This window comes from Alosa pseudoharengus, unplaced genomic scaffold, assembly GCF_046254945.1.
Source record: "Alosa pseudoharengus isolate Yale_2024_CS ecotype anadromous, Long Island Sound unplaced genomic scaffold, YU_APseudo_1.1 YU_APseudo_1.1_scf_11, whole genome shotgun sequence".
Taxonomy (NCBI): Eukaryota; Metazoa; Chordata; class Actinopteri; order Clupeiformes; family Clupeidae; genus Alosa; species Alosa pseudoharengus.
The window spans coordinates 11695783-11720782 of record NW_027468576.1 but is presented as its reverse complement, the minus strand read 5'-3'; the positions used below and the strand labels follow the sequence as shown (position 1 = coordinate 11720782).

The 25000-nt window shown below is 47.2% G+C and overlaps 1 protein-coding gene across 3 annotated transcripts in view; it reads left to right on the top strand.

Moving 5' to 3' along the window:
• lpp (LIM domain containing preferred translocation partner in lipoma) overlaps window positions 1-25000 on the top strand; it is a 198834-nt gene that overhangs the window by 167589 nt on the left and 6245 nt on the right. For all 3 annotated transcript variants that reach the window (XM_076278029.1, XM_076278030.1, XM_076278028.1), the window contains 2 exons: window positions 3723-3892; window positions 22744-22922. In XM_076278029.1, coding sequence (XP_076134144.1) covers window positions 3723-3892; window positions 22744-22922 — 349 coding nt within the window. The remainder of the gene's footprint in view (window positions 1-3722; window positions 3893-22743; window positions 22923-25000) is intronic.

Here is a 25000-nt window from a genome sequence, read left to right as displayed (position 1 = left end):
TACAGTACAGTGCATTCTCACTATTGAACTACAGAGAGGTGTGCCCTTTCATTTGGCCTTACAGTTGCACAGTGCAACATTACACTTTCACAGGAACACACACACACACACACACACACACACACACACACAAGCACGTACTAATAAGCTGCTCTCCTGAGGGGCTGCGGTGATCACAGTACTGCCGGGAGGAAGGAGGATTTCCGAGAGCTTTTTCCTCCGCGGCTCTCCAGGGCTCCTGGGAGAGGAGCTGTTTGGCTGGCTCTTCCTCTCCGCTTAGGATGGCCACTAATAGGCTCTCATCCCTGGCTCCTTAACACCGCCCTACATCCACCCCCCTCTGAAGTGATTACCTCTGCCTGTGATACAATTGACACCCACACATCTTTCCCCTGGAGATGTGATGTGATGTGCCGGCACCGACGCAGCAGCAGCAACAGAGTGGCGTGCCGTGCCGTAGCGCGCTTGGCCGTTAACGCGTCGTCTCGTAACGCAGCGCGGGGCTGGGCGGGCGGACGGATGAGTGCCGCTGTTTAATCTGAGGCGCAGCGTGCATCTGTGTGCCTGCCGGTGAGACGCTCCTCAGCCGGTGACAACACGCCGCGTAATGAACGAGCGCATGGAGTGCTGGAAATAGATGAAACAAGATCACTCCTTTTGTGTGTGTGTGTGTGTGTGCATATGTGTTACTTTGTGTGGGCAATGCCTTTGTATGTTTGTGTGTGTGTACATGCAGGTGCGTGCACAGGGCACCCTATTGTGTGTGTGTGTGTGTGTGTGTGTGTGTGTGTGTGTGTGTGTGTGTGTGTGTGTGTGTGTGTGTGTGTGTGTGTGTGTGTGTGTGTGTGTGTGTGTGTGTGCGTGCGCGCGCATGTGTGTGAGTGTCTGTGTGCGTGTGTGTATGTGTGTGTGTGTGTGTGCGTGCGTGTGCAGTGCACAGAGTGTCACCCAAGATTAGGGCATCTGCCAAATAAAGACATTAAAATTGACAAGCGTTTTAATGCAGCTGTTAAACACAGTGCTAGAAAGGCAATGAGATCTAAGAGTGAGACATCTAAGGGTTATGTTGTTTAAGAATTTTAACAGCTGATATATTTATATTTTTAATTCTGTTAGTATTGATCTCACTGTTGTTTTCCCCTGTATGCCGCAGTATGCTCTGTCTCCCCTACATGATATGTCCAGTCCCACTTCACCTTTTGCACACAGTGTCACAGTGGTATCAGTGTGGCGGAGACCTCAGATGACTCGGACTCTGTGACGGTTCTGGACACGCTGTACACGTTGACAGTCCCATTTAGCTACAGAATGCCCTCTTTGTCTTCATAACTCAGATTAGTGATGCATTGTGAGGGCTGATGGGTAATTCTGCTAAAGCTGCACTACAGGTGCATCTCAATGAACTGTAAGCCTTAATCATCAAGATTAAAACAATTCACTTTATGTGTGATAAATCTAGAATACATGAAAGTTTCAGTTTTTTTTTTGAGATGCTCACTGAACTCATGATTGATCTGTTGACAAAAGAAACAGGAAAAAAAAATGGTGGGAAATTGGTGGAACTGGGGGGCCCAGTTGTGAGAGGGGTCCAGGGTGTTCTAGTCTGACCCGCTACGGACAAGTCTGACCCATTACACTCTCGTCTGCCACGTAGGACACGAGTTGTGAATCCTGTAGATGCAACAGCAAGCCAGAGAGATATTCTTCTCCTGTCTTCTTTGATAGCAGGATCAGATGCCTGTGCAATTTTTGACTGTTTTTGTTGATGGCTCAGACAGATAGCAGACAAGGAGCAGGAGAGCGTCTGATATTTTCTCTGCGGTTAGCTGTTCCGTGCCTCTTTAGTCTGGGAGCCGCTTGAACTGCAGACGCCGGAGTTGACAAGAAGTCAATCATCACTAAAACTCTCTTAAACACGTCCGAAAAGGAAAGGAAAGGAAAAGAACACAAAAGAAAGAGGAGCTACAGAACTAAACTTAAATGAATTCAGAATATCGCATATTTCTCTCTCTCTCTCTCTCTCTCTCTCTTACTCTTTTAGCAAGATTCTATCTGGCCTTAGATGTGTAAAAAAGAAAAACACTCGTAAGATATCTTTCTAAACCCTATTATGGCTAGATACTGCTAATTAAATTGCTGCTGTCATTAACTGGATTGAAGATATCTTTGCATTGAGTTGGAGACATCTTAAACTCAATTAAAGCTATCTTCAACTCAATTAAAGATATCCAAATGCCGTGTCCAAAAGTATGCAATCAGGCTCTTTTTTGGTGCAATAGAATCGGCTCAGTTGCCCCCTAACACAAAGACAGACCTCGTCTTCCCAAGTTCCTCTTTTATCGCAAATAGACTTTTTACTTCAAGCAATGTCAACCATGTAACACTTTTTGAGATGTATATGGTTTGCAGAGCCCTCTCTATCTCTCGCTTACTTTATTTTAGGGTCTGCATTGTCGTGATTTAATCCTGGCCTTATCCGTCATATAGAAGGATTAGGCTTACGAAAAGACAAGTTAACTCAGTGCGAGTGTTCTTTTTCAAAGTGAGCCAGAGGTAGGGGGGTAATATGGCATAGAGTTGCTCCGTTAACCTCCTTTATATAATTTCTGTGTCTGTACACCATATAGAGCTCTTCCCACAGAGCTGTGTGCTGGCTGTGCCCCCTGGTTAAGCAGTTTGACCTCAGAGGTGGCTCTTCAGTAGCCAGATAATTGAATGCAAGGTCAGAGTGGAGCTGATGTTTATTTCAACACAGATTGATCAGTGGCCGCTTATGTCCAGAGGAGAAAAATCTCTTTGCGCCGCATTAAGGGATTGACCTTATTAGATGCCTCTGATTTCTGCTATTGTAGGGCAGGCAATCACTTTACCCCGTTTTAAAAGCAGGAGGAAATGGGGGAAAAGAGAAAAAGGGGTGAATTCCCCCGAGATCGGAACAACCTAACTTTAGAAGGTGTCATATTCTCTTAATTTGATTTGCCTCCCAATTTTACATATTAAAGGTTTAATTTGACTGCTGGCAGTGGCTGGAAGATGAGTCTAATCTCATCCTTGATGATTATCTGATCAGAGACGGCAGGGGCACTCAGAGAGGTGGGAGTGTTAAGATAGGCTGACCCCCACACTGGTCAAACACACCTGAAGCGGTGCTGGAACACTCACTTCCTTCAGCTGGGTGTCATTCTCCACCACCTCATTCACACTGAATGGATATTCACCATAGAATAGAATAGAATAGAATAAATCTTTATATTAATGTCCATCATGGTGGAATTTTTTCTTTGGCTCACCAGATGTACAGACAGCATCTCAGACACGACACATTGACAATATCATTAAAACAACTAGAGTGAAATGAATAAATAGAAAATTAATAAATAAGTTTACCATAGTAATAATAATATTTTGTTAATGGTATTTGTAATTTATATATATTAGGCTAAGATAATAAGATGATACAGTGCTACAGCCTACAGTGCTACAGCCTCTCCATGGCTTTTCTGTATTGTGCTTGCAGCAGTATTCTTCAGCTATAAGGTTAATACACGGGGCAGTTAATATGGTATTAATATGTTTGTTTGTTTGTTTGTTTGTTTTAATCTGCATAAACCACTGTCCTGCAGCTTACACACAATGCGGCTAATACACAGGAAATTACTGTAAAGGAGAAGTGGTTATGCGACATTAAGATGTGCCCACGCTTGTGCCCCCTTTGTCCACAGGTCGCTGTGCCAGCTGCGGTGAGAATGTGGTGGGCGAGGGCACCGGCTGCACTGCCATGGACCAGGTGTTCCACGTGGACTGCTTCGTCTGCATGACCTGCACCGCCAAGCTGCGTGGCAAGCCCTTCTACGCCGTGGATAAGAAGGCCTACTGCGAGCCCTGCTACATAGTAAGCAAACAGCCCTGCATTTCTCTAATGTGCATTCACAGAACATGGACACACTCATACACTTCTCTAATGTGCATTCACAGAATATGGACACACTCATACACTTCTTTAATGTGCATTCACAGAATATGGACACACTCAAACACTTCTTTAATGTGCATTCACATTACTCTATTGAAATGCATACTTACATATGTACAGTTCTGTGGTGTTATCCATTGCAATGTACACTCATAGAATATGGATACTGTTATGCCCAGCTATAATGCACACTGAATATAGTTTCTGTTAGATACACCTACAAGGCACTCTGAGAATACAAATGTTCTCAATTAGTGCAGTGTACTAAGTATGAGCATATGGTCAATCTACAAAGCACAGTAATACAGACTCACACACTGCAGACATTTATGCTACATTCAGACTGCATTCTGTCTTTATTCACTGACTCATACTTGCTATATTAACCCTCGGGAATTTAGACATTAATTTCTGCTCTGTTGCATCTCATTTTATAATGAATTAGTTTGACCATTGATATTATATTTTGGTGATATCATTATATATATATTGATGTATTCAAAAGAAATGACAAGCATACAAAGGCGACCACACACCGCACAGCATTGAAGAAGAAGCACACTGTCATCCACTGAAACACAGCACAAAAACACTGAGGCACATCACCCCATATGTTCTGCAATGAGCCTGACCCCATTGACCTTCATTCCCATAGACATTAAACAGGCACCAAATCAAGCAAATGAACCCACTCCTCAGCCTGGGAGGTGAAAAACAGCAAGCTTGTCACGTAGCCACAGTGTAATTGCTCAACACTTTGACTCCTCCGCAGATGTACAGTACATGGGCAACATCTGTTAGCCTGAATACTGAGCCACTGCCTCTTACATCTTTAACGTTTGCGTCTGCTCAAGTGGCACAGCCTGTTATCTACAGTCCTGTGTGATTTTATTTCTTCCTTTTCATTCGGTCTCCCTGGGAAACGGCCCTGTGACCTTTTTGTCAATAGTACTCAGCTCTACATATAGATTGCATACAGCTACAGGTCCATACTCTTCAGCTTATACCTTTTCTATTGTTGGTTCCCAGAACCCAAAGGACTGGAAAGACTTATTTTCAACAGACTTCTTTTCAACAGACTTATTTTCAGCAGACTTGTTTTCAACAAGCTTCTGCTTGATTCCCAATGCAAAGCAACTGTAGCTCTGCAGCGCTGTGGCACGGGAGCGTGAGAGATTATTCTTTCAAGATTTTACACAGGCATCAATCCTCTTGTATGATGTTCGTTATCGCTGCCCGTGATCTGTCACTGGGAAGTGCTGCAGTGCTTTCACACTTGTTTGCCTGGCCGTTAAATCCAGCGGTGGAAAGATCAGACAGACAGTGGCCGGGCATGCAAAAGGATTGAGTGCAAAGCATCACCCTCATCAAGAGGTACATCTGATAAGCCCGCAGACACAGATGAATCACAAGCAAGTATTAAAATCACATTAGAATGCCGGATCGGATTACTTTCCTTTGTAGATTGTAAAAGCAAATAAGCTCCCCCTCCATCTCTCCCCTCCTCTCCTCTCCCTTCCTTTCTCTCCCTCTCTCTTCCTTCTTTCATTGTCAGAAATATCCTTTGAAAATTCCCTTATTTTTTTCAATCAAAGAATCCGCCCAGAAAAAGGGAAACAGTTGACAGTTCCTGTAAGAATGTGCAACCTTCTTTTACGGGAGTCAACAAGGTTGGAAACTTCAGAAGCGTGCAATACCCTTTTTTATTTTTTTTCTGACATGTCAGCTTGACCTTCTGGCAATAAAGGTAAGGTCAAGCTAAAAGCCAGAGGTCAGCATGGCCTGAAGTAGCAATTCCTACTCCTCTCTTCGCTCTCACACCTGGCTAAGAGGAGCTCTTTTTGGCAACAAGTCTTTCACCTTTAAAACCAAGTATGCTTCAAACATGGGTTTGTACATCAAATTAGTTGTATCTGAAAACATTCTCAATGGATTTGTTCCATGTGCACCTGAGACAGGCACTTTATTTGTCTGCTTTTTTGTTTCAATGCATTTTGAGTCTGGCACACAGGCTGACCGCTGTACATCAACAGCAAGGTGTGAGAGGGACAGGTGACATGACCTCACACCAGGGTGATGCGAGGGGCATGTTCCCTCGTCCAGTCAGCCTCCCGACAGAGTGGCACGAGGACAACAACGTCCTTCTTGCTCAGAGGACAGAGGGATGGCCAGAGCCCCCGTGGCCTGTTGGAGCACATGTGGAGAAGCTCGTAGTCACCGCCATCCACCTGCTTCAGAGCGCAGACACCCCACTGTGCTCTCCTCTCATGCATCAGAAAATAGTGTGTGTGTGTGTGTGTGTGTGTCTGTGTGTGTGTGTGTGTGTGTGTGAGAGTGAGTGCGTGCGTGCGTGCGTGTGTGTGTGTCCGCGCCTGTGTGTGTGTGTGCGCGCCTGTATATATGTGTGTGTGTGTGTGTGTGCGCAGGCGCACAGAGCACTCGATCCTGTGTACATATCCCCCCTTGCGACTCAAACGAAATTCCTCTGACTGCACAGTGTTGCATCACGTTCTGTTTTATTATTGGCCTGGGAGCTCCGCAGGACTTCCTCTGTCGTTCTCATCGCCTTCCCCCATCCGCGCCGTTCTCATACTCATATTAGCACTATGAAAATCAGCTTCTCCTTTTACTTGACCATAGTCAAGCCACTTCTGCAAAACAGTCTCTGCATTAGTATGTCTGGGTTTGCATAAAATGACTTCTAATAATAACTGCATGAATGAGAATTTGAGAATTTCTGAGAACCAATAATGCATATTTTATGCCTCAGTAATTAGTTCATTTTGTGGATGTTTTCCTCAGTGTCGATTGCTCTTCATGTTTAACTATCTGTGATGCTTCTTTTAGATTAGATTCAACTTGATTTTCATTGTGCAGAGTACAAGTACAAAGGCAACAAAATGCAGTTTCCGTCTAACCAGAGTGCAAAAAAGCAGAAAAGTGCAATGTGATATACAAAATATAGACAGTCTAGACAGTAGTATACAGTTGGTTTACAGAAGGTGGTTTACAGTCATATAAATTAAATATAAATATGTGCAGTGCATTAGCAGTTACCTTATACGAGCAGAATAAATATGGTTATGTACTGTAGTATGACCAATGTATGAACAAGATGTACAGATAAGTGCAATGTACTAGCAGTAACATTATAAGAGTATCGGTAGTAAGAATAATATATGTACAGTATGTACAGCTATGTGCAGTGTGGTAACAGTACCATTGTAGTGCAGAAACAGTAACATTATACATTATACTATATTCTTTTGCCGCTCTCCAGGTTTTACTATAGTCATGCTACATGGTTTTTCTTAGTTCTCTGTGACTCCCGTCTTTCCCTGGGTAAACTGGCATTCTCTTTAGTCCTTTTTGGTAAGCTGCTCTTTCAAGAACCTCATGCCCTCCAGGGATGGCCCATCAATCTCAGAAATACTTTCCATAGCCTAGCGCATCACCTGTCAATGCCAAGTGCTTGAAGAGGGAGTTTGGTCGACTCTTGGTTGCTGGGAGGGACATTTAGGCCCTCTAGTAAAAGGCAGTTCACAAATGGTTGCTGATATGATCTTGTCACAAATGGTTGTTGATATGATCTTGTTGCGCAGTCTGTTACTTTTTCACACATATTTTATCTAGGGTAGACACAGTAGATGTATGTAGCACCAGTATAATTACATTGATTGATTGATTAAAATAACTCATTTTTGGTGAATAAAAAACTGATTTGGTTATTCATAACAAGAATAAAGCGTGCTTCCTGTTTTATGTTGTCTATTAAACATATCCAGGTCATATCTGTGAAATCCAAGCTCCTCTGTCCTATCCAGCCTCTTTGGTTTGGGGAATGCCAGTGCCCAGGTAGGCATAAAAAAATGCCATATGATATTGCATCAGCCTCTGTGGCCATCTCCTAAATCAACTTCCTCCCACTGCACTCAGTGTGATTGTGGCTGTCTTTTCTGGAAGTTTTCCAAGTTGGATCTTCATGCAGCGCCGGCTAAGACGGCCAGGATAATTTAAGAACTTTATTTATGCATTTCATCAGCATAACTGTTCTTCTGGCACAAGATCAAAAGGATGGGGGAGAAATCTGAATTTCTTAATGAAAGTAATTCTCCTTCTTTTATTCCCATCCTCAGGGTCACCCGCCTCTGTACGATTAGAGGAGGAACGTGAGACTTCAGTCTCTGTTGAGACGTGCCGCTCCCTAGTGATGGAGGCCGGGGGGGGTGAGAGGGATGGGGGGGATGGGCAGACTTGAAATGAGGTTCTGAGTCGGTCTAGGAATCTCTTCAGAGCTTCGAAAACACGAAATGACACCATGTTTTCTGATTTATTTATCTGTGCCCCAGCTCTCTGATAGCATCTCTCTACAAAAGCATCTCTCTGGATCATGCTTGCACCAAATTACTGATGTCTGTATTTCCGACTCACTCTGTGCCCCTAACTTTCAATAGAAATATTGTAAGGGATTCATTTTAGTGGATACAGAAGACTTTTTTGTGGGCGAATTTGGTTGTTAAGTTCGACGTCACGCGTCCACCAGCTTTTTCGTCAAAAAACATTTAGGCCTACTAGGGCAACCAACCGGTTTTCGGAACTTGTAAACCTTGTCACCTCCGTTTTAGTAAGAGTAAAACCAAATCGTTTAACTTGAACAGAGTAATTACTGTAGCTGTGCAGCCAATGGTACAATCAAGGGTAACATCCAGGCTTCCGCAAAAAATAGGATTTTATTAGTTTAAAGCAACAAGTGAGTAGTAGGATGACAATTTTCTTAAATAGCGGGGAAAACATGAGCAGCTCTGAAAGCCATTGGACATGGAAAGAGATTTATTATTCTATTATTGCATCTTCACTTAATAACCGAATTCCACTATTGTTGTGGTATTACATATTTACTATTTAGTGGCAATACATGTTCATTTAAATCATTCTTAGGCATTATTAAAACTATTTTAGACATGTGGTATGAAAGATATGACGGTTAAGTCACGTTTATAGGTCAGCCTTCTCTCATCTCAGCTGCGTGTTTATAGGTCTCTGTTAGTGCAGCAGGCTGTCATTGCAGGGCTTGTGAAATGCAGATCTTGGCTCCAGCACGCTCCACATACAAGCTCCCAGGACAGGGTGTCCTTCCTGCTGGCAGTCCCTGCTCCTCCAGCTCCCAGGCGTTAGTCTGCTCATCCATCCCCAGAGAGCATAACCGTCCCTCCCTCCCTGCCCGCCTGCCTCGCATGCGCGCAGAACCGCTGCGAGGCTTCTGTCAGTGAGGGTGCCGGAGATGTAAGTGGCTCTGTCATGGACACAGTGTGTGTGTTTTAAGCAATTGCTCTGAAAGTGCACCACCCTTTGTTTTGACTGCACTTCACTAGGCATTTTCAGCTGGCACTCAGTGCTCGGCAACCACACTGACAGCGCTCAGCCCTTCTCAACCAGAAGCTTTATGCTCCACAGACGTTAAATCTGTTTGCTGAATATATATCATGCAAACAGAAAACCCGGCTTACTTGACTGAATGTTGATTGTGCCTTTGCAATCCAGTAATATTTATGTTTCCTATCAGGAAAGTTTGGTCATTTAACTAGGCAGAGGTAGTTTGCATGCAGTGTGGAACGGTCGGCTGCTCGTGTCATAAAGCATTTCCTGATGGCCTTACTGTGTGTGGTTGTTAACAGCCACCCTTTGATATAATTTGTTCCTTTCAGTAATGGACAGGAACTATCCTCTGCCCGGGTGTTATCACCTTCATCTGCTTCCCCCGCTTTTTGTGTGGCGCCTATCGATGTGCATCTTTCTCCGAGCCCCAGTCGTCTGATTGACCCACAAACAGCACTGGACATGGTTATAATGGCCCATTGTGCTCTGGGCTTCCCTTGGCTCCTCTCCACCCCACACTTATCGGCATCTCTTTGACAATGCTGCAATGGAGATAAACTCCTCAACCGCTCAATTAATCCCCATTTTGCATGAAGTGCCCTCTAATCTTGTTACTGTGACATCAGCAGGGCCTGCTATTGTTTTATCAGCCCTGCCTCGCTGCCTGGGGGTGCCTCATGGATCCATCCGTAGACCCCTCCTCATTGTTCTCATAGCTGAGGAGATGGATGCTGGCTTGCATACGGACATCTGGCTACACGCCCTCATATGCTAATCCTGTCGGCAGTCGGATGTTTTCAAACAGCGATGGAGGCTTCTCTGTCCATTTGCCTAGTTCTCCAAGAAGAATAGGTCAAAGGGGTCGGCCCGGTTGGGGGATTTATGTTAACCCTTGGCAGTTAAAGTGTTTAGAGTCAATCCTCTGAAAAGTAAATAACAACGAGAGTGGGCATCTGTTATGTGGAATCATTACGGAGTTGATTTGTGGAGAGGCCTTACAGTATATAATCCTTTGTTAAAATAGTCTGCACAGTGGATAAGTTTCGAGGGCAGGCAGAAGGCTTGCAGTGGCTAGGGGAAGCTTGGCACCTCTGGGGTTTTGTGAGGAAGTGTGATTAGCTTTTGACACTCTGATGAGGCTTTGCCACGTGCCACAGTGGCGTGAAACGTTGAGGAAAAAGAAGGTCCACCTCTGAGAATTGAAGGAAGTGTCGCACCATTAGTTGGCAGACAGCTAGGGGAATGATGGTAGGTGCAAAACGGATGCATGTCTGATCTATTGCAGATTGGGGCCGGATCGGGGCCAGATTAGGGGCAGGTCCTTTTCAGGGACAGTGACTGTTGAGAGGGGAGACTGGTAGCCCACCATCCCCACACAACATCACTGTAATGTGTGAGAAAGTGATTAAGGCCAGACATGCTGAAATGTTCAGTGACTTGAGTAGCACTAAGAGGTAAACAACAGCCGGAGCACTTAAGAACTTCAAAAACTCAAGGGGCAGCACGTCTGTTGTTGGGATAGCGTTTGCGTTTTGTTTTGTTTTTTTCCCTTTGTCAGAGTTAGTGCACATGTGTTTATGTAAGATCAAACAGAGCTCGCATACTTACTGAAGTGTAAGAGAAAGTAGTGGAGCATCATTGTCACTTAGAAAGTGTCACAACATCATTCAGTCATTGTGCTTGTGTCCATGCAAATTCTCAAACACCTTAGGGCCATCTCATCAAGTGTGCCGACAGAATTAGAGCACAACACACTCTTAACGTTTTGGGCGAAGGAGTCACAGTTGTCCATGCACGCAGCCGGGCGGGCAGTGCATTTGAATGCATTCTACCTCGCAGTTCTGTCCCAAGGATGATGCAAATCGCAACGCATAGGAGGGTTGCGGGGCGAGGAGACATGCGTCAGAGCACACGCCACGGCTCTCGGCTACATCCGCCAGTGAAAGATCAGCTTTGACATGTGTTTACCCCTCTGCATAAATATTTAGGAACACAAAATTCGTTTTGGGTCGAGAGTAATGTAGGAGCCTTTTCCTTCTGCTCCGTGGTCAAGGGCCCCTCGGCGGGAGCTTATGTCACAAACTGTTATCCGTATTTATCAACTTGCAAAACGGCCTCCCCAGCCCCCCTCCCCTCTGTGCCCTGCGTCCTGCCTACCCTGGCTGATACAATGCTCTCAGGCGGCAACGGAGGCTTTTTTCCTCAGCCGCCGATGCACACGGGGCAGGATGGGAGAGCGGAGTAACACATGAAGACATGTGATGGGCTGTCACAACACATAAAGAGCCCCCCCCCCCCTCCCAACCCCCCGGAGTTGTGCCATTTCCCAGAGAACCGTGTTTTCAAAAAATGCATTAAGTGGGCTGCTGCTCCACCAAAGACCAAAGATCCTCCACTGTGCAGCAGACAAAAAGATCAGCGTTAGGCCAAAGTCCACTGAATTCTATGTGCTGCTAAAGGCCTTATTCCTTATTTTTACCTGACCTTAGCTTGTTATTTTTTTATTTTATTTTTTTTTACGAAATTGTATCGTATTAATAAGCTTTTAATCTGTCAACACCTTTTTTTCCCCTTCAGATCTCTTTGTGTCCATGCATACGTGCCACCACAGCAGGGCTTTGAGCGCGGCCCTGCCTGGTCTGCCTGTTGCGATAGCTCGTCTCGTTTGAAGCAGCCTCCCCTCCAGCGTGCCTCAATGTCGCTGAGGTTAATTACATTTAAAAAAAAAATTTAAAACCGAGGAGAGAGGAGGTGGCATGTTGTTGGTTCCCTCTCTTTCCACTCGCTCGCTCATACCCGCCCGCCCGCCACTGCACCTCTGCCCTGCCAGGAAGCTGCCACAGGCCCAGTTGGGGCGCCTAATTGCCTACTGGAGATCATCATTTATCTTAATTGGGGCCCATTTAATGCCACCACCTGCTAACGCAGACATATCTCTTTCGCTGGTCTAATTATTCAGATCAAGTCAAACCTGCTGGACCGGGTGTGAGGGGTTTTGAGATAAGAGAGTGAGGCGCAGAGCGGCGCCAGTGGTGGTGGTGGTGGTGCCGGTATGACAAAGCCCTCTATCCACCTTTGTTCTGTGGCAGTCATTAAATCATAGGTGATTAGTTTCTCCCTCTGTGCATCTCACCTCTAACAGCAGACATAGATAGGAGGTCACAGAGGCCAAGAATGACAACTCAGAACTGTGTCAAAGCAGCGTTTTACTGCAGGGCTTCCGAGATATGACTGATTCATCCTTATGTCATCACTTATCAGAGTCCCTTCACAAAGAAACATGTAGGTCACCAAGGTGATGAAGATTAGGCATTATTGCACTAATTGCTTGCTTTAATCTAATGCCGTTGATAAAAATATATATATATTTGTAGTGTGCTATTTAAGAATGATCTCTTTCTTTTAGAACCCTAGGTTTATTGGACATGACCCTGTCAATCAAGGTGTTCTGTCCTTTTGATTGGTCGGGAGATATGAAAGCTTTTATGCCCTCCCACTGTGTGCCCCCCCCCCCTTCCCAGTTTAAAAGTATTGCAGAGAAAATTCTCATTTTGTGCAGACTAGTCCTCGACGTCGCCTGTGACTTCACAGCGAGCTATTTGTCATGTTGTTAATTTTCAGATGCAGCACTTACAGGCAGTGTGGCCAGAATTGCTGATATAAATTTCCATGACAGGGCAATATCCTCAGCCTCGTGCTGCAGAGACATCAGTGAAGAGTGGCAAACCTGGAAAGCCGTGTCAGACCAGGCTTTAAAAATACCCTGAATGATGCGGTGTCAAAAAGAAAACCCACACACAAAAAAAGAATGAAGTCAGTCTGTAATTATGAGATGAGACATAACTAAACGAAAATAATTCAAACTTGATTGTCTTCTCCTGAAAGCACCCCCGCTCCCCCCCCCCACCGCTCAGTGCCGCAGCAATCCTCGGAAAGTTCTAATCAAAAGCGCTGCAAGACACCATGGCAATACAGATGCCACCAAAAACAATTTTATAGTAAAATGTGCAACACATGTGGTGTCTCCCCATTCTGTTTGTTTATTTGCGACAGTCAGCACTGGCCCCAGTGTGTGTGTTGACGAATGAATGTTACATCCTCGGCAGTCTGCGGGCTGGGTTCCAGGTTGGGGAAGGCACATTTCCTGGGGTGGCACAGCCCAGAGATGCCCAAGGCTCCGGGCACAGGGCCAACTGCAGCAGGAGCTGCCGGTGATGAATGTCCTCCACAGAGCCATGCCCACATTCTCACAGGCATTTTCGCTGGCTCCTCTTGAGGGGTTTCATTGGGGTTTGGGGATGGGGGTATTGGATATGTGTGAGTGTATGTGTGTTTGCGGAAGGGGGAATGGGGGGGGGGGGGCAGTCTTTCCTCTCCTGGGGGCCCAGCGCTGTCAATGTGATGGAATTTAGTTACAAACAAGCAAGCTAATTCTTAATGGACCCAGTGCATACACGCCCCGTCTGTCTCTTCCCAAGCCTTTAAATGACACACAGTAGCAACACTAGCCCCCACGCATGCCCCCCCCCCCCCCTTCACTCAGCTGGCCGCACAGTTTCATTACAGACTGTCCGGTGAGCCATCCTTGCAGCCAGGGCTCCCAGCCTTCCTCCTAGTGGGGGACTCTGCAGGTAGTGTTGGGCTACATCTGCTGGTGTTAGTGACCACCTGGACAGGTCGCCACATAACAGTAGTCCGCAGCTTGTACACATCTGGTCACAGAAGCTGAGTGCATTGGCCGTATGAGGGAAGTGACTGATTGGCGTTGACAGGTGTGGACGATGCCTGGTGTTGATTTGTTAGATTTTCTTGAGTTGTTGATTTGTGTGTGCAGTGCTGTGCAGTGCAGTGCTGTGCTGTGAGAGGCCAGGTTGAGCGTGGTGAAAGGTAGAAGCCGGTGCTTAGTGTAGGTATTCTGCTGACTGCACCCTGAAATATTTATATCCGTGTGAAAAGGCTTCGCGGAGATCTAATTGAGTTCTGTATACGCAGACGCGATTAACTCGCGTCGATTCCTCAAAGGAGAGACCCAATTAGACAGCACTTGTCTGAACTGGGTTGCAGTTCTCCACTGTGGATCTTCAGCCAGACTAGGAGGAAAATGTGTGTGTGTGTGTGTGTGTGTGTATGTGTGTGTGCGTTGTGCATTTGCGTGCATGCTGTTTACAGTCTACAGTCTTATTTGGTGCATCTGCCAGTTGAAGAGGAATTTGCCAATTTCGTCATGCAGAGTGCTAGACTGATTTGTCATGAGAGAGGGGAACTTGAATGTGTGTCCATTTTGGCACCTGATCTGTCAGCAGCATTTCTCCCTTCCTTGTGTTTTCTCTCTCTCATTTAACCATACATTTTCTCTCTTCCTGGATTCAGGGGCTAGCCAAAAAAAAGGGTGGGGGGGTGGGGGGGTAAAGAAATAAAAAATCAAATAAATAGGAGTGTGACCTGAAGCTGATCCTGAGCGAGTGTCACTCTAAGTCATGCTGTGCGCGTGAGCCACTGCGGCGGTCATTGTCAGTTCGCCTCTGTAACTGGAGAGCCAGTCAGACCTGCATGTCCAGAGGGGTCACATTCTGCTGCGGAGCTGAATTTAACACAGGCAGGCGGGCTGGAGACCAGGCGGGTGGGTTAGCTGATACAGCCGGACTGGCCGACGAGCGAGCCTGGAGAATCACTGAAATCTCGCCCTTCTCCTCTCCTTTCCTTTCCTTTCCTTTCAACTCTTTTCTCCTCCTCTCCTTTCCTCTCCCCTCCTCTCATCTCACCTCCTCTCCTCCTCTCCTTTCCCTTCCTCTCCCCTCTTCTCCTCTTTCCTCCTTTCCTCTCCTCTTCTCTCCTCTCCTCCCCTATCCTCCTCTCCTCTCCTCTCCCCTCTTCTCCTCTTTCCTCCTTTCCTCTTGAATTTTGAATTTCCCCTTGAGGATCAATAAAGTATCTATCTATCTATCTATCTATCTATATATCTATCTATCTATCTATCTATCTATCTATCTATCTCTCCTCTCCTCCCTTCCTGTCCTCTCCTCCTCTCCTCTCCTCTCCCTTCCTCTCCCTTCCTCTCCCTTCCTCTCTTCTCATCTTTCCTCTCCTCTCCTTTTCTCTCCCTCTCCTTTTCTCCTCTCCTCTCCTCTCCTCCTCCTCCTCTCCATTCCACTCCTCTTTGCAGGGACTCTTTCGCAATGTCAGACATGTTACCGGGCGACTGACCTCGACCACGTGCTGGGGCTGGGCAAAACGTTGGCCAAGTGGGCCGCACCCGTGAGATAATATAGGGTTCTCGGAACAAGACGGGTGCATCAAAAATAAAACAGAGGCCTATCAGCGAGACGAGACAAGAGCATGGCACAGACTGCGTTGGCATGGTGCCATCTCCTGCACACGACCGCTCGGCACTTGCTGCCCTTTAGTCCTAAAGCGGGCTTAGCTGAGGGGGAGAGTGGCTTTGAAACCGGAGTGAACCGGTTCTCATGTGCCCCCACATGACTCCATGTGCCCCCCCCCACCCCCACCCCACCTCGTCCCCATTTGCCCCCACACCATACCCATTGCCCCCCACCCCATCTGGCCACGTCCATTTTTGCCCCACTAATCTCGGCCCACTCCAGCAGCACTCGGCGCTGCGCCGGCCCCTCTGAGCTGATTTAAAGGCCTTCGCTCTCCTCTCATCGCCTCTCTCTCAAGGTCGTCAGAGCGGCCCCTCTGCAGGCCGCAGAGAGACAGGCAGGCTCTGGTTCTTGAGCGGAACAGGCCCAAGTCTTAGCCAGCTCAGGGCCGGATCTGTGAAAGCCTAACTCCTAGGCTGTCTGAGATGCTGCCAGCGAGACCGGTTATGCATCATAGTTGTGTCTGACTATATTTAGAAAAAATTATAATATCTCCCCGTCTCTCTGTCTCTGTCTCTTCCCGAGCCTTTAAATGAAACACCAGTAGCACCACTAGCCCAACACCACGCATGCCCCCCCTTCACTCAGTAGCACCACTAGCCCAACACCACGCATGCCCCCCCTTCACTCAGTAGCACCACTAGCCCAACACCACGCATGCCCCCCCTTTACCCAGTAGCACCACTAGCCCAACACCACGCATGCCCCCCCTTCACTCAGTAGCTCCACTAGCCCAACACCACGCATGCCCCCCCTTCACTCAGTAGTGACTTCATTACAGACTGACCTACAGTTACATACTTCATTACAGACTGACCGGAGAAACCATCCTCACAGCCAGGGTTGTATGGAGTGCTAATTGAAATACTTTACTTTTGCTCTCTCTCTCTCTCCCTCCCTCCCTCCCTCTCCTCTGTCCTGTTTAATCCTCTGGACCCTCATATGAAGTTGTTATCCGCGGTGTCTGTCTCTGTGCCGGAGGCATGTGGCATGTGAATGGGTGTTGTGTTAGCGGTCAGCGGTCAGCTCCACACAGCAGCGCACACAGGGCAGGAGCGGCCTATCAGAGACTCGTCGGTGCTCTCTCATCTACTCAAGTGCTCAGAGCTCTGATATCAGGGTGGAGGGAGGGCGGTCTGTCTCGCTGGGCGGGTGCCCAGGGCAGGGTGGGCAAGGGCAGGCAGGCCTGGGGCCCATGCCACCTGGATGGGACAGCAGGGTGGGTAGGATGGGCAGGAGGGGAGGGCAGTCTGGTGCAACAGGCATCCCTTAACACACACACACCCACACACACATGCACATACGTAAAACACACATATACAGTACACACATATACGGACATAATACACACTGATAGAGAAGTTCTCACACACACACACACATATACCTGCCATAAATGCGCGCACACACACACACACACACACACACACACACACACACACATTCAATTTACATGAGAGGGCTTGTATTCTCATGTAGTGTTTGACCCCTAAGTGTGTGTGTTATGTACTCCTCATATGCAGTGGATTCCCCCTGTGGGCCTCCAGGCTAGTAGAGCGCTGCAGCGCTTCCTCCCGTAAGCCCACTCTCCACTCCCCCCTGCTCCAAAGCCAAGACCTCCCTCCACCCCTGTTGGCTTTAGAACGTTGAAAACAAAACCATTAAAAGGCTGGCTACGAGTACACGGGGAAGTGTGTGTGTGTGTGTTTACGTGTGTGTGTGTGTGTGTGTGTGTGTGTGTGTGTGTTTATGTGTGTGTGTGTGTCTGTGTTTGTTTGTGTATGTGTGTGTGTGTGTGTGTGTGTGTGTGTTTGTGTGTGTGTGTTTGAGAGGGGGAGAGAAAAAATACGAGGAAAGTGTGTGGGGGTTAGACGCGGGCCGATGGTTTTAAAATAGACAGCCTTAATAGCTAACAGCAGGTGTACCACCACTTCCTCAGTGAACGATTAACCTTTTAGTGCGGCGGTAGTGACTTTTAACCTTTAGAGTCCTTTTCAGGGGCACCGTTCACTCCGGCTCGCTTTCTCCTTGGCCAGGCTCCACCCTCGAGGCTTAACCTCATGCTGAAAGAATCCTGCAACGTGTTAAAGATCTGGCTGCGGTATGGCCTAAGTGACTTGGCCCTCGTTAAGGAGGAGTTTGCTCACAGATCATCAGTCTGTCTCACACACGGTAGCTGCTCAATCCAAAGCTCCTCCTGGTCTAAGAATAAAAAAATGAGAGTACCGTATTTCAGTATGAATGAATAATGGCGTGGCACAGATATCATATGTGTATGCTACTTTTGCCAAAGTTTGGGGGAAAGTGATGCATATGCCCAGCCAGCCCTCCCAACTAAGTCCCATGCAAAAGGAATTCAATGCTATCAAAGGCAACATTCAGTGTTGTAAAAATGTATTGTAATGTACATTTTTACATATGCATTACATATAGCTTTCCATCTCTCTCTCTCTCTCTCTCTCTCTCTCTATCTCTCTCTCACTGTATCTCTCTCTCTGTATCTCTCTCTCTCTGCATCTTTCACTCTCTCTCAGTGTAAATATCTCTGTAGTTTTTATCAGTGATTGTTAAATGTGAGGCTATGCTGCAGAGAACACTTAGATGGAATTTATATGAATTCATATTTTCACCCCTGCATATCTCTTATCCTCTTAAACCTTCCACTCTGTGCAGGCTCATGTGTACATACAGTATTTACTTAGCACTTTGATTAAGAGTGTGCAGATAGACAGGATTATTGGTCACTAGGATACGTCTTCTGATCTTCTGCCTCTCTCTCTCCCTCTCCCTCTCCCTCTCTCTCTCTCTTCTCTGAATAGTGGTTTCATTTGCCCTTGTGCCATTAGTTTGAGACGGACAGCATTGTCCCAGCATTGCCATTGTTTGTACGTGGAGAAAGATGATGCCCTGAAAAGCCCACAGGCGAGGCCATGGGCAAGTCCATGGGGCCCTAGACCTGGACATCACCTTGTGTGTGAAGTGGAGAAAGGCCACACAGGAGTGGTGGTTGGAGAGGCCACTGCTGAGTTTAACACACTCATGTTTAACCCCCACAGTTTAGAGCGAGCCTGGTCTGACCCATATTCCTCTCTACCTCATCTGCCTAGACGTTTGTTTAGCCTTCTGGGCAAACACTTAGAGAAATGTATGGGGCAGAAAAAATGAAATACATGTGCTTGAGCACATCCCATTTTGAGAGTGGCGGGGCAGAAGGAGAAGCGCGGCCATGCACAGACTCAGAGTGCCCTCTAGTGGCGGGTGGGATCGCTGCCTCTGCCCTGCCGAGGAGAGAGGAGGCCATTGGAAGTGGTTATGGGGATTTTCCTAAACCATCTTTGAAAGTTATTACTGGTGTGCAAATCCATGCCCAGTAAATCAAAGTGCTTTGACGTCAGCGAAAAGCCTCGGTAAGACACAGTGGCAGCTCATGTTTTTTCCCCTCTCTTGGTCTCTCCCTCTCTCTCTCTCCCTCTTTCTCTCTCTCCCTCTCTCCCTCTCTCTCTCCATGTTGCCATTGAAGAGGAGAGAAGCATACTGACCCAGACGTGTTTGTGTGATAAATCTAAGAAGATGCTGGGGTGTCCTGTGAGCAAGGGATGGCGTGCTTTTGCTGTGCTGTGCTGTGCTGCTCATTGCTCTGTCTGCAGCATGGGAAGGGGAAAAAAACCTTGAAAATTCCCTCTCTTGGAGGAGACAGTGCAGTGGAATCACATGCTCCAATTCAAGTCAGCGGGAGCCTCCATGAAGCACAAGAGAAAAGATGAGAAGAAAAGAGAGGAGAGGAGAGTTGAGCAGCAAAGAGGAGAGGAGGAGAGGAGAAAGGCAGGTGGAGGGTTTCATAAGGAGGAGAGGAGGAGAGAGAGGGAGGGAGGAGAGGGACGCACAGGTGAGGTCAGGCCTTTCACCCGCCATCAGATGGCATCTGGAAAGACACCTTGGTTAGCAACTAATGCAAGCGCACACTCCTTCATATTCATATACTCTTTACTTATGGGTCAAGCACACACACACACACACACACACACACACACACACACACACACACACACACACACACACACACACAGCCATACACACATAGCCATTCACACAAATGCACACACACAGCCTTACCCACAAACTCAAATACGCATAAACTCTCTCTCCTCTCTTTCTCCTACTCTCTCTCTCTCTCACACACACACACACACACACACACACTTCTGTGCAGTTAGATTGTAGAGAGACAGGAGGCGGACCTCACGGGCCCGGAGCAGCAAGCTCATTAAAGGCTTTATTCCGCCTGCAGGATTTGCAGAGGATTTTGTTATGGACATTGTTTGTACACAAGCCTTGCTGAGGGAGAATAATGTTGATTTCTGTTACACTCGAGGAAGGACGTTAGGAAGCTGTCTAAAACGCACATTTTCTTGGTTGGAATCCCAGGCTTTGCTCTCTAGGAGGGTTTTGAAGAAAGAAGAACATGAGAAAAACAAAACAACATAACAAACTGTTTTTTTATTATTTTGAACGCACCCACGCCTAACACAAGGAACACAGCTGGATGTAGTGCAAGAGGGTAGGAGGGCCTCTCTCTCTCTCCCTCCCTCTCACCCTCCCTCTAGACTATGGGCAGCATTTGAACTGTAGACAGGATTTATAACTTCCAGGCCTCCAGAAAAATCCTTCCAGGGATGCGCATGCTATATGTAGGCCAAACATGCAGGTTATGTCAGTTTAAGTGTCAGTATGGACCCCCCCCCCCCTCTCTCTCTCTGATTTTCCATCCCCTCTTTCTTTGCTCTACCCTTTTTGCTCTTCTTCCTTCCTTCTTCTTCGTCCTCCCCTTCTCCCTCTGTCTCCCCTTCTCTCTCTTCATCCCTCTCTATCCCCCTGCCCCCCCTCTCCCTCTCTTTCACATTCTCTGCAACCCCCTCCCAGCCCCTCTCTCTCTCTCTCTCTCTCTCCCTCTCTCCCTCTCTCCCTCTTTCTCTCTCCTGACCTCCACACAGCGTTGCTCTTCCGGAGGGGCTTTTCAGGGATGGCCACGGCTGAACGATCACACAAGTGTCGCCGCAAATCGGCCTGGGCCTGCCGGCACGCCGGATCAGCCTGCCCATGCAGCGCACTGTTGGGCCACACACACACACACATACAGTAAACAAACACACGCACGTACATACTCATGCGCGCACACACACACACACACACACACACACACACACACACACACACACACACACACATACATACATACATATGCACACACACACACACACACATATCTGAGCAGGGTGGGGAATTTGTTCTCTCTCTCACAGACTCCCTCTCTCTGTCACACATGCATACACACACACACACACACACACACACACACACACACACACACACGCACGCATACACACACACACATGCACATATGTGAGTGGGAGCTCTGTTTGGAAACATTGCTCCATGTATCTGCCAGAGCAGACAAACAGCCAGTTGGAGCAGCTGAGCCCCTCAGTCCTCCACAGGGAGAGAGAGAGAGAGAGAGAGAGAGAGAGATGGAGAGAGAGTAAGACTTCAGGAAATGCCTGAACATCATGTGTGTCTAACATGCACGCACACACACTCTCTCTCTCACACACACCCTCTCATGTGTCCAATCCCAGGCTATCATCCTGAAATTGATCGCCAGTAAGATGATTTCTCCATCCCACCATACTGTATACTTTTGCTACAGACATCAAGGTGTGTGTGTGTGTGTGTGTGTGTCTGTCTGTCTGTCTGTCTTTCTGTCTGTCTGTATCTGTGTGTGTGTGCCTGTTTTTGTCTTTGTGTGTGTGTGTGTGTGTGTGTGAGTGAGTGTGTGAGTGAGTGTGCTGGGGGTGAGGGTTCGTTATTTATGAAATATTGGGTTAACAAATCCCCAGCCTGCAGGTGTGCGTGCGGAGGAGGGCTGCCCGCCACAGATCAGTCTAGTACGGGACACTTGGCCAGCGCCATCAGGCCTCCCCGGCACAGGCTGGCACATAAGCCCCGAGTCATCACAAAGTGGACATATTTACTGTTCCGCCCCGCGCCCCAATAAGAGCTGAAAAATCACTGGGTCTCAAGCAACGGCTAATCAAATTGCCTATCAATCTCTCTCTCTCTCTCTCTCTCTCTCTCTCTCTCTCTCTTTTTTATGTCGTTTGCCCCATGCTTTATAACCACAGATCTCCCATTCAGAACAAACCTAACTTTGTCTGTCTAAAAGTGTGTTACTGCACTGCGGAGACCTCTTTCCAACAATGGCTCCATTTGTGAACGCTGTCCTGTGCCCATTTAATGTCATTCATATCACGATCCTCATGATTGCTGTTATATGCTGCATGTGACTAAACAAGCCAGGGCCATTTGCAATATCTAGGTCAGGCTTACCTTGAGAACTGTGTTAACAAGGCATTTCCTCTGGCCTGTTTTTTGTCTTCACTGATATCTCCCTCACCTGTTCAATGGCTTTGGCCTATTCTTAGACAGCTGCTCAAATAGAACCGGACTCTGGAAATGGATCCCGACCTGTTCTGCTGTGCATCCAGAACCAGGCCTAGAGCCATTACGCTGTCAGCTCATAATATCTGTGTTCTGTTCGCATGGGGGGAGAGTAGCCATAGTCATGTCCTCACTTAAGTCATGAAGCCTCAAGGCCAAGCAGTGCTGCTGCCCTCAGGTCATCAGGTACACTTCCACCTCAGATTCAGCTTTTGTAACAATACTTCTCTCTCTCTTCTGTCTCTGTCTGTGTGTGTGTGTGTGTGTGTGTGTGTGTGTGTGTGTGTGTGTGTGTGTGTGTGTGTGTGTGTGTGTGTGTGTGTGTGCGTGCGTGCGTGCGTGCGTGCGTGCGTGCGTGCGTGCGTGCGTGCGTGCGTGCGTGCGTGCGTGCGTGCGTGCGTGCGTGCGTGCGTGCGTGCGTGCGTGCGTGCGTGCGTGCGTGCGTGCGTGCGTGCGTGTGTGTGCATGTGTGTGTGTATGTGCGTGCGTGTGTGTGTGCGTGCATGCGTGTGTGTACAGAACACCCTGGAGACCTGTAACATCTGCAGCCAGCCCATTATGGAGCGCATCCTGCGGGCCACAGGCAAGGCCTACCACCCCCAGTGCTTCACCTGCGTGGTGTGCCAGCGCAGCCTGGACGGCATCCCCTTCACCGTGGACGCCTCCAACCACATCCACTGCATCGAGGACTTCCACAAGTGAGCACCACTTAAACACACTCTATCCACTGCATTCAAAAACCAACATTGGCCGTCGCCACGACACTTCAGTATTTAGAACTATTGTTTTCCATTTCCGGCCAAAGCTGCATTGTATTGATTTTAAAGTAATGGTAGACAGTGCATGATGCACCCATCCTAAGCCATATAAAGGTAAAATTATATATTTTTCTGTCAGTCATGTGTTATATTGAATATCCATACTTAGTGCAGCATTGTCAACATTTCTGAATGAAGAAGGTGGACAGAGTGTGTGGCAATAGAATAGATGTCTCTAGTTAGATCCTTCGCATTGTGGCGAATACAAATGAAATCCACAAAAAGAGACAGCAGAGATTGCTCCTGAAAACAGTGTGTCTAAGGTTGGGTCAGTAAGATCTTCTTCTGTGTCATCCCTGCACGCACCAGCTGCTGTAGTACAGAGAGAGCAGCCCTCGCAGCTCACACAGCAGGTTTACAGCAAAAGCACGCACTTGAACTCCAAAAAGAACAAATCTAAAGCAGAATGGAAATGATTGAACTGTAGTGATCATGCAGTAGACACATATTATAACAGGCATGTCCAGTTTCATCCACTGCATCAGAGACGGCCCCTTTTCGTCCAGCAAACACTATTAGAAGGGTCATCCAACAGACCAGTGGGTGCAGCTCTCACCAGCGCATTTGTTTGGGTTTGGAAAGTTGGCTTTGGTCTTAACGGTTTCCGGATAATTGAATGATTGGATAAGGTAATGTGACTGACAGGTTGGCTGATGAATTATGGATGAACCCAAGACCTATAATCACATTTGGTAACATCTACAATTGCTAATACCAAAACTATTTGATAATTATTGCTATTATCATTTTGCACATGCTAGTGAAGTTATAAATGTTGCCATGACTCTTCAGGGTTTTTTTTTTTTGGTTTTTTTTCGGTCTGGTTCTGGTTACTGGTAATATCTGGGTTGAAAGGAAATCTCTCTTTTACTGTAAGTGAGATTGGCAGAACAAAAACTATCAGTAACCTCAGCTTGAGGAGCGGCGGCCAGGCGAACAAAGGCTGTCTTCAGTCGGACGGAAACTGTTCCGAGAGATGTAGGTACCCAATGAGGAAGTGAAAGCGACGACTGGTACACCCATCCCAGAAGGTGGGCTCACTACAACAGAGGTGCCTTTGAGTCTAGGAACAGCCAGGCCACCTTTGTGTCCCTTCTTCGCGGTTTTGCTGTCTGAGGCCCTCACAAACCACTTCTCACTCACTCCTATTCATTGTGATTATCCCAACACGAACTCTGGTCACCTGATTGATCTGAAAATCCTCAGCACGGCACATATCCTCAAAAGACCTTCTGCTCTCCGAGTCCCCCTTCCTCTTAAAGTGTTCCACAACCAGCCGACACTGTCAAGGTGTAAATTTCCAGAACAATCCCTTCTCAGATAGCCATCTGCCATATTGTCGGCCATATCATATTTGTTCCGATTGCATTTAGTCGACACTGCCCATCATGCGCAAACACTTAATGCTGGTCAAACACAGTGATCTCTTTGTCCAGTCGTGTTTGTAATGGGGAGGAAGTTGCTTAGAAGAACAAATCAATTGCTTGCTTTTTTTGTGACACCAGTGCGTGTTTTTATGTAAGATTAATTTCTCCGTCCTGACCCCAGAAAAAGTCCGCTGCTAGTCATCTGTTTTTGGTCGTCTCGTAATGGATCGATTGAAGTTCATGTGGAACTAAACCACACGTCAGGTTCCCAATTCGGATGACACTGCGTAAAACTGCTGATTGGATTCTCATGACGACCACACCAGACCACAGATCTAATCTCCTTCGGCCACTCCCCTCCTCCTCCTCCTCCTCCTCTTATTATTAATTGGCCCTCTGTCCCTTTGACCTCCTTACCACCTGCTGTCTTTGGGCATCCTAACTGGCCTACTTTTGATGCCCCAGTCGTCCGATTAGAAATAGAATCGTTAGCCTGCCGCTATATTTTTACAGTATTTTTATTTGGTTGTTTATTTATTTCTGTACTTATTGAAAGTTAGTGTGCGTAGAACCCTGTCATTATTAGCCCCC